The 17,324-nt window shown below is 36.3% G+C and overlaps 1 protein-coding gene across 4 annotated transcripts in view; it reads left to right on the top strand.

Annotated features, from left to right (window-relative positions):
* Nucleotides 1–17,324, top strand: part of TFEC (transcription factor EC) — a 75,637-nt gene that overhangs the window by 40,968 nt on the left and 17,345 nt on the right. For 3 of the 4 annotated variants that reach the window (XM_065048782.1, XM_021288262.2, XM_021288263.2), the window contains exon 4: nt 16,965–17,079. In XM_065048782.1, coding sequence (XP_064904854.1) covers nt 16,965–17,079 — 115 coding nt within the window. Of the gene's footprint in view, nt 1–6; nt 6,547–16,964; nt 17,080–17,324 lie in introns of those variants that run through there. The other variant, XM_065048783.1, reaches the window with a different exon arrangement.

Genomic DNA, 17,324 nt, shown 5'->3' with positions numbered 1-17,324 from the left:
TAAGTATTTTGTAGAATTTCATCTTGCTGTTTATAATAAAGAATTTCATTGAGCGATTCAAGGACACATCACACTCCAGAGGCTAAAGCAGTACTGTCAGTGGATTATTCTCCTTTCTCTTCTGCTGCTTGTCTTTTTATCAAGAAATACTACAGGAAGGTGTTCCAATGTGGCACGATACAACTGTTTAAAGTGGTCTGAATAGCATTTGAATATGAGGAGTCTGTAGACCATAGAAGGCCTTTTAAAGTTTTGCTTAAAGATCCTTTCCTTTCACCTCATCTAAAGAAGTCAAATCTTCTTCATGTAGTAGTTTCAACAGTGCAGTAGCTTCTCCTGGGTCTCATGCTGAAGGAAGGGTGGGCTCTATTTCTTAATGTTTGTAAAGGTAAATTTCACTTAGTTGAATAATTTCAAGGACAAAGATAAGAATACCACTTTTCAAGTGAAGTGAAATGCTTTATAGGAATAATTGTAACAAACCATTATAATTTTGTAATGTCTTTTTGTAAGGAAATGACAGAGGATTAATGAAGGCTACTTACATTTCCATATATGGACACACTAACTCATAGACCATTGTTATTTGTGAAAATAACACCTATCAAATAACTGTAATGCAACACACTATACAGATGGAATGTCCTTTGTCCTCTCAACCCTGACGTATCTTGGGAACCCTTTTCCACATATTTTGTCCTCAGGGCCCCAAAATGGGTACTGATAGAAGCAAACTTCATCCTCATGAAGGCAGGTTTTCCACAGGCTTTGGCAGTCTACAAAGTTCATTTCAGAATATAGAGTCAGGTGCTTGCTCTTAATAACCCAACGGAGGAACGTCTTTCTTTGACTACAGAGCATCACTGACTACAAAAATACGTTAGGAGATCTCTATGCCTCTGTGTTACTCACTGCATAGTCTAGTACTAATCACAATTAATAGTTCCGTGAACACCTGAAATTTCCATGCCAGCTACAGAACTAATAATCAGTCAGCCTGATTTATACATATCTCAGCACAGAACATAACAAATAAATGCTCCCTGGGGTGTGAATTAATATTTTGGCTCAAATTAACACGAAGCAGGGGAGGATCCTTTCAAGTGTGGTACCGTGGGATGGTGATGAGAAGCATGAATTCTGGGTTTGGGCTTAGACTCACACTCCCTCAACACCTTTTAAAACTGAATGATGTTAATCTATGCTAATTCCAGCCTCATTAGCCTTTATCTGCAGCCATGAAGGACATATTTTTCTAACATATATTGAATACCCTATTCCTGACAAGCAAAGAAATATGCAATGACTTTTAGGCCTAGCTGGTATTTTACTCGCAAAGATATGAGACTCCTGCAATACCTGTGGGCCACATACATAAAGGTAATTAGGGTTTTGTTTGTGCTGGAGAAATCACCAGGTTGCTAGGTGAGCCAGGGAATAGTGTGTATTTCCAAATCTCTCTGCAGTACTATGGCAAAATGAAGCTTACTTTCAACAAGGTGTGTGAACTGTGCCAGTGTGAAAGCAATCAAGCAGCAACTTTGCCTCTTCTGTCTACTCTTTTAGCAAAGATATGAAAGAAATGGGCAGATGGAGGTGGTTTCAGGCTTTTAGCTTGTGACTTATTGTTTTATGGCAACCTGCTAAACCTGTCTGCAAAATTTTGGTCATAAGCTGTGCAACAGAGAAAGATAGAGAGCCGGATAGAAAATATATTCTGGATCTAATCCAGCTTTTCATCATCACAGTAAACTTAACGACTTTTTGTTTATCTGAGTCAAAAGTGTATATGTTATAACAGAGTTAGACTAGGAGATGTGATCAGGAATGACAGAACATGTCATTCCCATGAGAAGAGGAATGGGGCTTGTGTTAAACTTAAAAAGAGATTCATATTACTACTTATGCACTACTCCACAAGGTGCCTGGCTATGGTGGCTGTCCTCAGCACAAACTAAGATCACAACTGAGGCTGAATTGCCCATATGCCTGGCAGATTTGGTGTTTGCTTCCTCCTTACACTTCTCCAATGTAATGCTTAATTATTTTTAGGATTGCATCTTAGTTTTTTCCCATCTTGTCTTGAATTTGTCCAAAGCATGCAAAGTAGTGTCTCTAAAATTCTTAAAAAAATCTCAGTCTCCTGTTTTTTTCTGAAATGGTATAAGGTTTGGCATTTTTTCTGCAAAATCTTTTCTTGAACAAGCCAAAATCATGAAACCATTTTCTTTTCTCATTTTACTCAATAGATAATGGCTGAAATTAGAGACTTTGCAGCGCTACCTGTTGTGTGTTGCATTAAATTAATGTTTGCTTTAGTTAGATGCACCCATGCGCCGTTTTAATGGCACATTAAATGAGGACATTGAATTCTATGAGACCACTCATGTGAATAATTGCTTAGAGGCTCATTGTCTGACCCTGAATTAATGAATTACAGACATATATTAGTAGAATCAGAGAAGTGAAAATGAGAACAACCCTCTATCTCTCATTAAAATTATTTCAGCTTCTGATGAGTGGATTGTCTGGCTTTTATTGTGTTTGGCCTCAAATTCATAATTTTATAAAACTCTCTGGTTTCAGGTAGCAACTTAATTGCTCAAAGTAGGGAATTGTCTGGCTGTGTTTCTATTGCTCTTAACAGCACCCTAATGGTAGAAACCTGCCTTTCATAGATATTTTTCAGAAGTTGAGTTAAAATATAATACTAGGTCCTCCCTATATGCAACTTAGTTGTATCTGTCTCCAGAAAACATAACTGAAATAAAATAATAACTATTCTTATGAACTATCACTTGATGAAAGCGGTTTGTTCATCATGGAGAAGGTAGGATTTAATAAAGAAACCCTGAAGATGACACTAATTTAAAGTTATTTTTCATGTCATAATAATTTAATCTTATTGAACTCTTCACTAATGGACAGCATCATATTTATCTATATTGTAAGAAATCCAGATCTTCTCTCAGTGTTATACTAGGAACAACAGGTTTCTTCCTGATCTTATAGGAATCATTAAAAAAATGCAACAAAGAATATATAAGATAAGTAATGTCAGATTTGGTGAAAGACATTTGAAAACTAAACTTTTTCCAATTTTATCAGACTTTCATTCATATTCAAAATCCTCACAGTCTATTAAACATTCCATAGTGAATTTAAAACTTTTATCTTCCAAATGTTCAGAACACAGGAAATGTATATATGGAGGTTTGTTAATGTAAAACATATATGATACCATCTTTAAAAGCTCGGAGCAAGTTCTAAAAAGCCATGGTCTGCATTCCTTTTAATGTCTAAAAGAAGGAAGTTTAAGAAACATGTTGTATCAAGGGACATGTGTAGAGCATTAATTACAGTGAAGGGAACCAGAAAACAACAGAGTTAAAAGATAGCATTTCTTTACTTTTCAAGGTTGGATTTGACAGTGTGTGACCTGGTGAAGCTCTACTTGTTATTAAATGTTGTTTTGTTTTGTTAATACATGTATACAGCCCTAGGACTCAGCAGAAAGGCCAGTAATTTAAACAAGCGCAACAGTGACTGCTATGAAAATGTCTGTCATTTTACCAGTACTTCCATTCAGAAATAACTGTTGTAGCCCAGATAATTATTGTACAGCTACTGGGATAATGTCTTCTACTTGACATGCAGTCCACTAAAACTTACATCAAAAGCATTAGGAGTTTGAATGGCTTGGAGTGAGAATAAAATGAGAGGATATTAATATTCTGTAAGGTAACTGGCTTCTCTTGCACCATGCTTGCTGGGCCAGGCTGGAAAATAATTTAATTTCATCAATGCTTCCAACTTCTAAGTTGTATCTTGTTCTGGTGCAGAAGAAAACAAGAGTTTTCAGATATATTCTCAAAGAAGCCTGGGGAGAGAGAACCTGTAGCAATTAGGTGGTTGGTGGTGAGAGCTAAGGAGTGGTGCAGAGCAGTGCTTGGGGCAGAGCACTACCAGAAAGCTGGACCTCAAAAAATCCCCTGTAGTGACCTAACTGGTGATGTGTTGAATTGGGTGGGCTGAATGTTGCTGGAGTAGTAGGTATTGAATGGCTACACAAAATGGAGCAGTTCCTTTTGGATTGCTCGGAAGAAATGGAAAACTTTTCATTGAAAACCTGGAAAATGGAAAACCTTTTCATTGATTTTTGACCATGTCCAGTAGTAAATAGAGCCAAGAAAAAACATTTATATGTTGACTTATTAATAGTATTTAATGATATTTTGTTTAATTTTTCCCCCGAGTGAGCTTGCCAGCAGGAATGTTTCCTGAAAGCAATGGTGTCTGACCAATAGAAAGCACATATTTTATTATTATGTGTGGATAAAAGTACCATAAGTGTGATCTGAAGAATTATTCTCAGGGAATAGAATACCCTTGCTAGTCCTAGACAAAACTGGAACAAATAGCTGTTAAAAGAAGTTATTTAAAAAAAAAAAATCTGCAAAATATTTTCCGAAATTGTTCATTCCTTTAAAGGAAAGAAATACTTAGAGATTTGAAGAAGCATTAATTCTTCCAATAGCTCCAGCTCTAACTGTGTGCTGAAATCGTTATGGTGTCATTGGTGTTTTGAAGTTCACATCACTGCAGAGATTTAGAGCTGTCGTAAGCAATGAATCTGTTGCTGGAAACTTTGTGTGTCTGTGAATCCAACTAAATTCCTTCAATCCTTCTCTGAATCTGACTTGACATATGTGGTGTTTATATGTCGGGAATTAAAAAAAAAAAAAAAGAAAATTATTGCTGTTTTTGTCATTTTAATGAAATGGTACTGCAGCTCAATTGAAACTTGTTTTAATCATTAGATAATCAGAGAATAATTATGTGACATTAAAACATTGTATTAGATAATAATCTCTTATTATTTATTATGATTAGAAGCACCAGCTAAGGGGCAGTAGGTCCCACAAGTCCCTTTGCTAACAATCTCCTGGTTGTGTAGTGTAGGTAGGAACAGAACAGCACCAGTTTGCCTTGTATGGAACTACTGGTTTTGAATAAATGTAGAAAGAAAGAAAGAATGAATGAACTACCTGTCATGGTATGTTCATTTTCTGGGCCATCCCCATACAACCCTGAATTCAAGGCAACCACTGTTTTCTTCTGCACACTGTGGAGCTCCATGTTGCCAAACACTGTAACAAGGGAAGGTGTGGATAGATTCTTCTCAGCTTTCACATCTGCTTTGCTCCCGCTCCAAGAACTTGAGTGGCTGCCTGTAAGATGAGGGGGCCTCTAGTGAAACAATGAAAAGGCTTCTGTAACTGACTGGAAGGAAAGACTGGAAGAGGGGGGGAATCGCCAGCAAAGAGGGGAAGCAAAAGCTCCTGGGCATGCTGGAGGGTAAGGGATTTTCCCGCTGTTGATGTCAGTGCTGAGTCGGTGGGACAGCCAGGCATGGGGAATGGCAGGAGGACAGGGAGGGCTGTGCAGAGACACTGCCTAGTGGCGGGTCACCTCTTGGACTTTAAGCAGCGAGGCTTCGCTGTTTTGCTCACATTTCTTCATTTCATGGATTCACAGCACACTGTTGCACTAAGACTGGGAGCTACAGTCTGCTTCCAGTCCACTTTGGAGTGAATTCCAATGGGATTGCGCCACTTCTATCACTCTTGAAGGGAAACTTTTTATGGAGAAAATCCTTAGTTGCCCTGTGGCTCACTTGTACTTGGTCAGCTACTTTGGCATTTGAAAAAACGTTGTACAGGCACGGACCAGAGGTTAGGTCAGGACAAGAGAGATGTTTTCCTTCTTTAATTTTTGTGCTCCTGTTAACTACAGCTGGTATAAAATTCTGATTACATCTCTTAACTCTGCATTTGATTTTATGGAGACACTATTTATTGACAAAAGCACAGTGCAGTCTGTCTGTGAAATCTCACTGCTATTAAAAGGTCTTTGAGGTCACAGTTTCTCATCATGGCATTAATAATTTCTATTTGTATTAATTATTTGTCAAATACTGATGGTTACCATCTGGATGGATTACAAAAACTGCTGTCTGTCCCATTCCCAGAAATCACACAGAAAAAAAAAAAATATCAAGTGGGTATCCTCCGAAGTATTTTATTCAATAATTGCTGTAATTATTCAATCATGAAGTAAAACCAGGTTTCCATTAGAGGTGCATATGTTATAGTTTTGCTGATCTAGGCAGCCCCCTGCTGCATAATCATGAGTATTTTTTATTTAGTGAATACTAATGTCACTTGGCAACCTTTAAAAGTTTATAAAATCTGCTAAAGTTCAAAACCATTTTAGAGAAAGGGCCAGAGTAAACATTAACAACCTCATTTGCTTAGGTTGGGTAACTTGAAAAGGCTGCATAACACCAATGAAAATGCTTTGCCAATCACATTCTACACTAGATTAGTCTTAAAGTCCAAGGAAGAATCAAAGTTCACTTAAGCATAAAAACTTCTGTCTAGCACTCCCTCTTATCATTTCCAAGTTTAAGGAAAGAGAAAAATGAAGGAGAAAGAACAGTCAGTAGCTATTGAGGAAATAATAGACTCCTCAAAAATAAAACTGGTGAGCAAATATTTTCTTTGTTTTTCTTCAATAGTATAAAGGTGCTAGATAGAAAATTGTGGCTTTCAGTTGCAGAGAACTAACAATGAAATGCACAAACAGAGAACTCCTCAGGTCTGTTTTCTGTAGCTGGAAGTGTCTTCTGCTATCACTGCCACTGCTGTTTTGAATGTCATACAGGTGCCAGATGAAGGTTTGTTTTCATTATTTTACACAATATAGCGGTTTGAGGCTGAAAAGCGCAGTGTACGGCTCTCTTGCATGCTCTAAATACTCCAAATGGATTGGGTATGAGCGTTTGCTATTTATCTTTTACTCTAGGAAAGGTCTTCACAGCATAGAGCGGACAATACTTTGGGTCAGGAGAAGAACTGTTGTCCACTTTTACATAGCTGCAGCACTCAAAAGCTGTGAAAAATGCCCCAATAGCTCAGCTCTAACACTCTAACAGCCCAATGTCTGATAAACCTTCTCTATTTTGAGAGCAGACCCTTCTGGCTGCAAGGAGCCAGAAGATGCAAGCTTCATGCATCTGGAATAAATCTTTTCATAACTGTGAAATGAAGGAAAATTTCCTTTTTTATTCTGTTTTTCTCTTTTGGAAAGGTAAATAGACATAAAGGGAAGTATTATTCTAAAATATATAGCTATTTGTGTGTAAATTCCTCTCACAAGCATGGTCTTCATCTCAGATTTGAACAGAAGTAAGTGAAAAGGACAGATAAAACAAGTTTCTAGTTCTCCTAATATACACTTCTCACTAATTTTAAGCTCCTGTGCAGCAGGATCTGCGAGCAAATTCCTGCTGTTTAAGGCCACCAGGCAGGCTCTGTCTCATCCCAAAGCCTCTGCTCCATGTCTCATGTTGTTGTCTGTATAGAGCAATGCAAGACTTGAAGTCCTTAGTAGATAGCAGGTAATAGAGAAGGCTATGTTAAGCTTCTTGGTGTCTGTAATGTATAGGTTATGATTGGTTCTGGAGCTAAACTTTGTGATTTTCTGTCAATGGCATTTACATAGGTTGGATAAAAGACTTAAGGACTCACAGGCAACTGCAGTGGCTGCTTAATCTGTTCTGCAGGCAGTCAAGCTTCTTACTGCAAGATAAAGCTAAATTGTGGAAACCACAAAGATTTATAGAAAGCAATTCTGAGGAATTAACTCCTGAAAGATACAATTGCTTTTCTTAGCTTCTCTTTCTCTATCAGCCAAGGCTGATGTTAGTATCTATATTTAAGAGAAAATGCCTCATAATCTAATCCTGCAAAAAAATATGTTTATCATTTGTCCTTCACCCTCAATATTTCTTGTGTTTTTATACTGACATTAGTTCATTGTTTTTAAAGGGAGAATTTGGACAGTTTGGTGTAGGAACTTATATATGGTAGCCAGATAAATAGAAGAAATTAGATGGAACCAGGAATTAGTGCATTAGTTGCTCTTACTAGTTAACAAGCTAACAGAGCTGTCATTTAATTGTCATCTCTGGGTTTCAGACCCTGGAGGTTAGCAGGGCAGTACTCCTGTGATGTTTGATTTCCAGTTGCAAGTTGGATGATGACAGTATCACAACATCACTTCACTTTTGGTGTGTGTTTCTTATGTTAGTTTTGTAACCAGGAAAGTCAAGAACAGCTGAAAATGTATAATTCGACATGAAAACTGAAAGAACAGAACTCTCCTGCAAAAGGCTGATTCTCCAGAAAATTCCTTTGCTTGGTCATATTTGATCAGACATTTCTCCAGACAAAGGACTTCTGTGTGTATGATCAGGACAAGAATTTACTGTAACTGAGAATACGAACAGAGTTCATTTTTCTCTGATGAATAATGAACCAGCTTGATGATCATTATTTGAAGTTAAAAAATGAACCAGTTTTCATGCATAATACATAATATGTAATATGATATATCTGAACATTAAATCCCTGGTTGAGGAGCATGTAATTATGAACCATGTTAAAGACAAATATGGAAAGAGATACAGTTTGTCTAAAGGAAAACAAGTCTGAATAGGGAAGCATTTGCTTTTCTGCTGTTCTCTTTAGATAATAAAAAGAGGAACTGGAACATCTGTGATTCTGTGATTTGGATATTCGTTACTACAAAGACCTTCTATTTTCAAATATAAGTATTTTGTGTTGTAATTACAAAAGGAACTAAAACACTTAGCTGTGAATGCAATATTCTTGTTCTAGACTCTAACACTAGTATGCTACAACTTTTATGACAGTTGACAGTGTAAACACATCCTTACGAAGAAAAAGGATAGCACAGTTGATATTGTTCAACTTTATCGAAGCAACATAGCAATTGCAAAAGAAAGCCAGAGGTTGAACTCAAGTCTTCTGAGTACAGGACTTGTATTGACTGACACCTGCCTGCAATTCCTTTAAATTAGATTAAACGTCACAATTTACTGGAACACAAATTGAAGATACAAGAATTACCCCAGTTTTCCTCTTTGCAAAATTTGGAAACACCTGGTGGTATAGATATTATAATACTATTTAGAAAATGGATTTGAAATGACTGGATTATTGTACATACATTGATCAACTCACTATTTGGCCAAATCTGAAGTTCATTTGAAGGCTTCAAAAACTGGAAAAAAAGTTGTGTTTACCTGTCATGAATAAACAAGAAAGAAATGACAAGGAATTAAGCATGTGTATTTTATGTTTTATACCCCAGTAACACAAATACTGAACAAACTGTGGATACAGCTCCAAATTTAGATTTCTTTGTTTGGGATACATATATGGTATAATAGTGTAAAAACTTCATAAAATCCCTACTTTGTTTTTTTCAATTAAAATGAATAAACAAGAATCACATAGAAATGGATTGATGCTATCATAATTTGGGGGCTAAGAAAGAGAAGTATCCTCATTTTACAAAGCTGTCCTTTGAAGTGATGCTAGCAATTAGGTTCATGAGAACATTATTTGAGTGGGATATATTTAGGGAGGGAAAGAATAAAGTATTGTACTAATATTTCACATTGAGCACTTTATTCTAGATGCAGTCTGAGCAAGTATTAATTTTTACCACGCATCAAAAGAAATTTTCTTTTGCAGAAGCAGTACTCAGCCTTTCAGGTTAGGTAGCTACATAGCTTATTGTTGTGACATGTCCAGCAGCTGCTGTTATGCTTTCTTGTCACTTGAGTTTTCCAAGTCTGTAGGAGCACACAGCATACATGTATGCCATACTTCTGCCACTGCAGGAAATACAGGTGTATAGACACACCTGGTGAGTTGCATGTCTGCAGTTACTAATCCTGGAAAAGAGGGTAACAAACAAAATTTCTGCTAGCAGGACTATTCCTGCAACTTGCTTCCAAATTTCCCTCTTTTTTATGGACTCTTCTGACCTGGGTAGAATGAGGACCTCTGGTAGAGGTGGACTGGTCCTGACCCCTGTATTTTCTGTGGGCACCTTGACCCTTCTGATCATACACTCAGGCTTGTGAATGGGACTGTGAGGAAATAAGACCCAGGGAGAAATGGTAGCTGGAAATAAGACTCCACTGACAAGAGAGTCCCTCCTGCTGTCTGTTCCCAGGTCCCTCAAGGGAAATCAGGCTAGCTGATGAATTGTTTTGTCCTATCAGGACAGTCCAGATACCTCTGGTGAAAAGCTCATCCTATCCTGGGCTTTAGCCTTTTTAGGTAGCTAGAACATGTAAGGTGTCTATTCTTTAAAAATGCACATAACCTTCATCACTTCATGGTTTCAGACATCCTTTTGGACAAACAGAAAGCTGTTTGCTACTGGAATTAGTCTTTCTAGCTAGTCCTGCATATCTAGGGTTTGTTGATTGTAGCCTTTTCTGAATGCATATTAGTAAAATGAAATAGAGATTATATAGAAAGTAACTGAAGAGGATCCTTTTTAGATTAAGGGGCAAGTTAAAGAGATGATAAAGGTTTTGTCAAAAGAGAAGATATTAATGAAGTGCTCCAAGAATCAGTCCTCAGCCTCAGTTTATTTAATATTTTCATTACTGACGTTGGTACAAAAAATACATTTATGCTGATGAAATTTACTGAGGTAGCAAAAGTAGAAAGTATTGCCAATACAAAGGAGGATGAGGATATCACAGAGGAAGAATTATATGGCTGTGATGACAGAATAGTATAAATGGAAGGAATGTAATAGTATGGAGTGCAAGGTCATTCATTTAAATACTAATAACAGGAGTGTCTGCAGTAAGCTGAGAGCTCATTAACTGGAGATGACAGAGAAAGATCTAGTTACATTAGTTGTTCAGATGACTATAAGCCATCAAAATAATGGGACTGCAAAAAGGAGATAAATTTGATCTTAGGATCCATCTCGAGAGAGATTTTCAAGAGACACAAGGAATATCCACTGCAGAATTCACTGGGTAGAAAACTTTTAGAATGCGGTATACAAATAAAGGTGTCCATCCTTCTGAAAAACTAATTCAAAGCAGGAATGGTATAGAGACACCTGTTAAGACAAATCATAGCATGGGAAGTCTGACTAAAGAAGCATGACCTGTTCAACTTAGCAAAGCAAAGGCTTAAGGGAGTGATGGTCACTCATAATAATCACACAGATAGGTTAAACAAAGATCTTTGTAAGTCAAAAGAACACAGACTTGAATGTTTCTGTGATGCAAACAGATCACGCAAAGATCAGGCAAAATGGAAAAAATGCTTAAATAGTATGTGATCATTTAAGTGAATACTATCATGACATAGACCTGTCTAGGCTGCAGGAGAGCAGGCACAGACAACCCTTATTCCTGTATTTCATCATCATATTAAGAGTCCTTCTCTTTCATTCATGGAAGATATGGAAATGTTATTTGGTTTAAAAGTCTTCCTTTTAAATAATATGATATTTACCAAGAGCTGCCATGCTACGGGATTTGCAACACTACATTATTTCCCTTCATGAAGTGATATTTTTCCTGGCTTAGTAATGTATTCCTTTAAAACAAAACAAAACAAAACAAAAAAACAAAACAAACCAAACCAAAGCAAAGCAAAAATCCCAAACAGGACTTGGTATTAGAGGCTGTGAATTGTGGTCACAGCTGTCCATTGCTAGATATCCATGTGGGCAACGAACCCTTAACATTTGCCACACAATCCTGCCTGCATAGCAGTTCAGACCCAACTATTGGGTATAACAAGGTCCTCTGGATGAGGCCTTTACGGGACTCGTCTTGGACACTGCCAGTGGGCACAAGGTCACAGGCTCTTGAGAGGTGCTGCTGAGCTCAAGCCAGGCACTCGCTCAGGTTCTTCAGCTGAAGTTTGCTTTTATAATTGGTCTAAGCTTTAAAGTTGAGCATCTTTCAGGACTGAGCCCCCTGAATGGAAATTCTCATGTTCCAGTCTTTGCACACAGGCATTGAAGATCCCATGACACTTTATACAAAAGGAAGAACGTTAACCCCATTGTCCTTGCCAAATGCTAACTTCGTTAATTACAGTCTGCTTTCTTTAATTCTCCTTGCAGTTTTAATTAGATATGGTATTATTCTCTTCCTGTACCACATTGTCACTGGTTATTCCCACTTAACCATTTGCTGTGTTAGAGGTTGTTAATCTTTTGTCCGAAGCTGGCTGCATTTTAGAAGCAGGAAAAATGGCTAATTATATACTGCTATTTTTACTGTGCTTGCTCACCTCTTACAAGCCAGTTGCATCTAAATTCTCAGACACACATACATAAATATATGTATCATAAAAGGAAAGGTTAGAAATTATGTGACTTAATAGGACTTCTTAGAACAACACAGATGTGAACCGATATAGCTCATGACACCTGCAGGATAAATATGCATTTTCTTAGGGCTTATGAATTTTCATACCAAAATGTTTCCACAACTCTAAACTGAAAGTAAGAACGTATTTTTGATGCAGTGTAATCAGCTGGAGTTTTAAAGTGCTTTGGGATTCATCAAGTTTGACAGTGCTATATAATTGTAAGATCATCAACGTACGCATATCATACAAATATGCCATTACAAATGATTTGTACTTTTAGTAAGATAGCATTGAATTTTTGTAAGATGATGTCAATCTGTATATTTATCTTGTAATGTAAAACTGGAAACTATTTGGAGCCTCACACTGAAAAACTTTCCCCACTCACATGGCATGGTAAGAAATATAGTCCCTTATGGTGTATGGATTTGCAGTGCATATGCAAACAACTAGATGTATTTTGACAGACAATTTCTATAATATATTTTGCTATATATTTTAATTGTGTAACTTAAAAATCAGTTATTTCCTAGATGTCTATATTTCTAAATGAGATTCCTTCTTTGGCAGACAAAAAAGTATCTTTCCTCGTGTTGTATCAAAAATGGTCAATGTCAATTTTAAGATTGTTCTCAGTGTTCAGTAACATTAACAAGGAAATACCTTGGGATTTTCCATGCTTGATATCAATGCAGGAAAAATTCAGGTAGAGAGTTTCAGCAATATACTTTGATACATTTTTTACTTTGTATTTTTAAAACGGCTCTATAATCAGAAATATGAATATTTATCAAGAAAGATCTAGTCTGGTTTGCTTTGTTGTTCTTATGAGATTTTTTAAATAACAGTTTATTTGGAAATTTTCACATTAGGAGCACCATGAGGTTCTATGAGAAGGTACATATGGCAACACTCACTCTGGGCTTTCTTTAGAGTTGATAGGAAGAAACAGAGGTGATTCAGTTCACTCTAAGTGTCTGAGACAGATCAGATTGATCACACCCTATTTCTTCTCCTGATCCTGAATTCTGACATTGAGTTATTCATTGCACACTAATTCATAGCAGATTTTTCCATGTATCACCATTTCTGTGGGAATGAAGCAACCACCAAAGGTAGTTAATTTACTGGTGCTTTATGCCTGCTTTGACCTACTGGAAGTGTGAAAATGCTGTGCTGGCTGAGTGTGAAGACAGTGTTTCAAAAGGACACCTCCAGTGGCTTTATCCACATAGTGGCCGTTATAATATACTTGAGATTTCTGGTAAATGCAGATCAAGAAGGAGAAAGTTGATGGTGTGATTGACACAACTGCTTTTGTAGTGAGCAGAATCACCCAGACAAATGCTGAAGGGAGACAGCAAACCTAAGGCTGGAAGGGAGGCAGGGAGAATAAAACAAACCCTTTCTGGGGGGACAAGATGAGTAAGCTGTTTATTCTTTTCCCCAATCCTTCAGCACACTGTCTGAGAGGATGAGAGACTTAAGGAGGATCAAACCTACCATTCTCTATTTCCAAGAGTACCCTACATATGGATTATCAAAACCATCATATTTGTCACATCTGTGAATGTTTCAATTGGAAAGACAGATTCTGCAACTCAGAAATAAGTGCTTTCAAGAAGGTGAATGAGTGAGAATTTTGTAGCATCTCTGTGACAGAGCTGTTGAATAGGGTTATTCTCTCATATTCAAGTTCTGGAGAATAATTTAGGACAGTTAACACTAGATCAAAATTTCTCTTTAATGACATGGCAGAATGCTGGGTTTGACACTTTTAGTGATTAACACGTATGTGAATCATTCCAATTAGGAAGGTTATAAGATTGCAGCCATCTGTAGATGAATGACTTGGGTTTGGGTTTCATTTTCATCGTCTCTACATGGAGTTATGATTCTACTTTCCTAATGACTGATAAAAGTTGCCAAATGGTGAGGGGAAAAGTGCTGAAGACCATCTGTGTGAAACAAAGATGATATAGGGCATTTGGGAAAATATTTCATGACTTTCTCTGCTCGATGGAAGCATTAGTGCAGCCCGACATAGACCATGGACAGATAAATCCTTGCTTTGCAGCCTTAGCTATATGGATTGACTCTGTCCCAGAGGTTCTGCTGATGGAGGAAGTTGTATGAGCTCTTATCACTCTAGACAATGGCAGCTGAGTGAGTTGGAAGTACCTTTATCAACTGTGTCATCAAATTCAGCTGAAACGGTGTATTGGTATTATTTTGTTATTAACAGATACGTTGGCCATCCATAATCTTTTCTCTTGGATTTGAGCCTTGTTGTTTGAATTCATACCTTTGTGAACAGACTGTAGAAATTTAACTACATTTTGAAGATAAAGATGAATTACTGCTTGAAAATAAGTAATAATTGACATATCTTATGTTTGTGTCAAACTGTGGTTTACAATTCTGATTTTTTCATTAATGATATTGGTAGTCTTACGAATTAAGATTACCACCAGTTTAATGCAATTTATAGGACTCATGTACATGGATATGTGAAATATGTAAAATGTGACATTTCTTGTTAGATTAATTATTAGATTATATTACATTCAGTGGTTATTATTTCCTAGCATTTCACAAAAGTGATAGCCTAAATCCTATAGCAGCCTTATCCAGTGTCCACTGGAATAGGTGCAGGAGTCTCACTGACTGACTTTTTTTATATAATTCTGTTTTTGTATAGTTTCAACAGGCCAAATTCATTTATAAGAATGTAGGAAGTCATTACATTGGTGTCTAGAGCTAATATGAGTTCAGTCTTGTAATACACTGTCCCAGGAATAAAGAAAATGCAAAGGTAAAGCTGCAGTGAATTCTGTACTGCTTGTCAGTCTACCACTCTGGAATGAAACAAAGTGCTTAACGTGTGAATGCGCTTAGTGTTCAAATCCTGCATATTAAACATAGCTTGTTCTTGAGTAATCCTCAACTGAATTCCAAACATTCTTTTAAAAAGTATTTTCATTGAGAGATCAAATATGTAATCAGATTTTCAAAACTGACTTGGTGCTGTGATTTCTAATGGTATTTAAGAATTGTCAGTTCTCCTAAGTACCTCTACATTAAAAATCAGCATGTTATTTATGTGTATTCAAAAAGAATCCTGATAGCTTCATTTCATTGTAGTTTATACAACTGGGAGAATTTAATACAAACTAAGTTCTTGGATAATTTCGTAAAATTACTAGTTAATTTAGTAATAATTATTTAAAAATAAAACTTATTTAAAATTTCAGATTTAAAATAAAAATATAACAAGAACTGCCATAGAAAAACTTCACACTGAACAAGTAATTGGAAATGTATCTCCACTCAAAATAACTTGTGGTGAAGCTCAAAGGCTCTACAAGAGGAGAAATGATCAGAGCCTAAAAAAAGTTGGCTCCAAGCAGACCGATGGTTGGTGTTTCGATGATCTGTGTAAAAATCTCAGGGTGTTTCAGGATCTCTGGATGTACGACAGATCTGTAACAACATGTTTTCTTGCCTATGCTAAAACAGTTTTCTTAAATAACTCCTAATTTCCTTTCATGCTTTGATGTCTGAAGTCAGCAATTTTATCTACAATTTTCACTTTTTTCACCCCCTTTTCTGAGTCCTTGTATCTTGGCCACAAAACAAAAAAAGAAATGTAAGCATAAACTTTATACGCATGATCAAATGAAAAAAATATGTTGCCCTCATTGCCTCAGAAGGCTATAAGAATACAAAACTTTCTTGTGAACCTGGACTCGGACTCTTTTTATACAGTTGTTTTCACACGAATATATAGAAATGTATAAGATGATGATCAATGCTGAAAAATTGGTTGTATGGTCATAGAAACTGAGCAAAACCTAAACTGTTCTTTACTATATTCCTATATATTTTACTGTTATTACAGACTTTTAAAATTATTCAAGTAAAATTAATATTTGGGTAATTATCTAGAATCCATAGAAACATACTTTAGCCTTACTTATCTTTAAATTCATTCTATGGGTTTATTAAAATAACATTATATTGCATTTTGGAAGGTAATAAGTATAATAGTATACATGATCATGTATGTTATGCTTGTTAAAACCATTAGGTTATCTGGTCTATCATGACAATGGCACAGTTACTTTCCTTAAAGCATATTTGATGTTCTGTCCACTCTCATTTTAACTATTGCATCTAACTGGGTCACTGAATCTTTTTACTGCTAAATCAGGCTCAGGATGAAGTACCAATTCGGAATTTAGTGATGTGGTTAAAAAATCACTGGGGAGTAAGTCAAAACCAGCAAGGTTATTTTAATTTCAGCTGAATTCGTGTTTGAAGTGCAGTTGTGATAATCCTGTTATTGGAAAATACTGTACAGTAGTCACTAAAAAACAGCCACTGGGAGACATATCCTGCCATCATTCTGCATCTGAAACCTACACAAATGACACTTAGAAAGCTACTTGTGGAACAGTGCCCCTTCACTTTCAATTTTACTTAATCCTACATAATGGCAAACTTTCCCTTTAGACACACATACACAGCTCCTTCTAAAGAACATCAGACTCATATTAAAATAAGTTTGATCTTGTTTTTTTGTTTTTTTTTTAATATTTTAAGTCTTTAACTTATTTTATTTTATTTTATTTTTCTTATTCTTCTTTCCTCTCCCTACCCCTCAAGCTATCTAGCAGCATTTTGGATATATATAACAGTGACCAGGGAATGGCACCAGCTAATATGGGTCTCACAAATGCTTCTTGCCCAGCTAATCTACCAGTAAAAAGGGAACTCACAGGTAAAATAACTCTGAGATTTTAGTATTTTAGAATTTCAGAAGTGATGGTGTTTCTCTTAATAGTTGAATAGATCTTACCCATGAAAGTGATGTCCATTTTTTTTTCCCGTTTGTAGTTCTTTTTAAGTAAAAGAACAAAGACCAAGAAGAAGTATTTTCTTTCTGTTCTTCTCTTTAGGAATTCAGATGCCATGTTTTCCCCCTTATTTTTATGAACATCATGCTTTTTATAAACCTAATTATTT

Source organism: Columba livia, chromosome 1 (genome assembly GCF_036013475.1).
Source record: "Columba livia isolate bColLiv1 breed racing homer chromosome 1, bColLiv1.pat.W.v2, whole genome shotgun sequence".
NCBI classification, from domain to species: domain Eukaryota; kingdom Metazoa; phylum Chordata; class Aves; order Columbiformes; family Columbidae; genus Columba; species Columba livia.
Note: the sequence above shows the minus strand (reverse complement) of the source record. Positions and strands in the feature narration are given on the sequence as shown.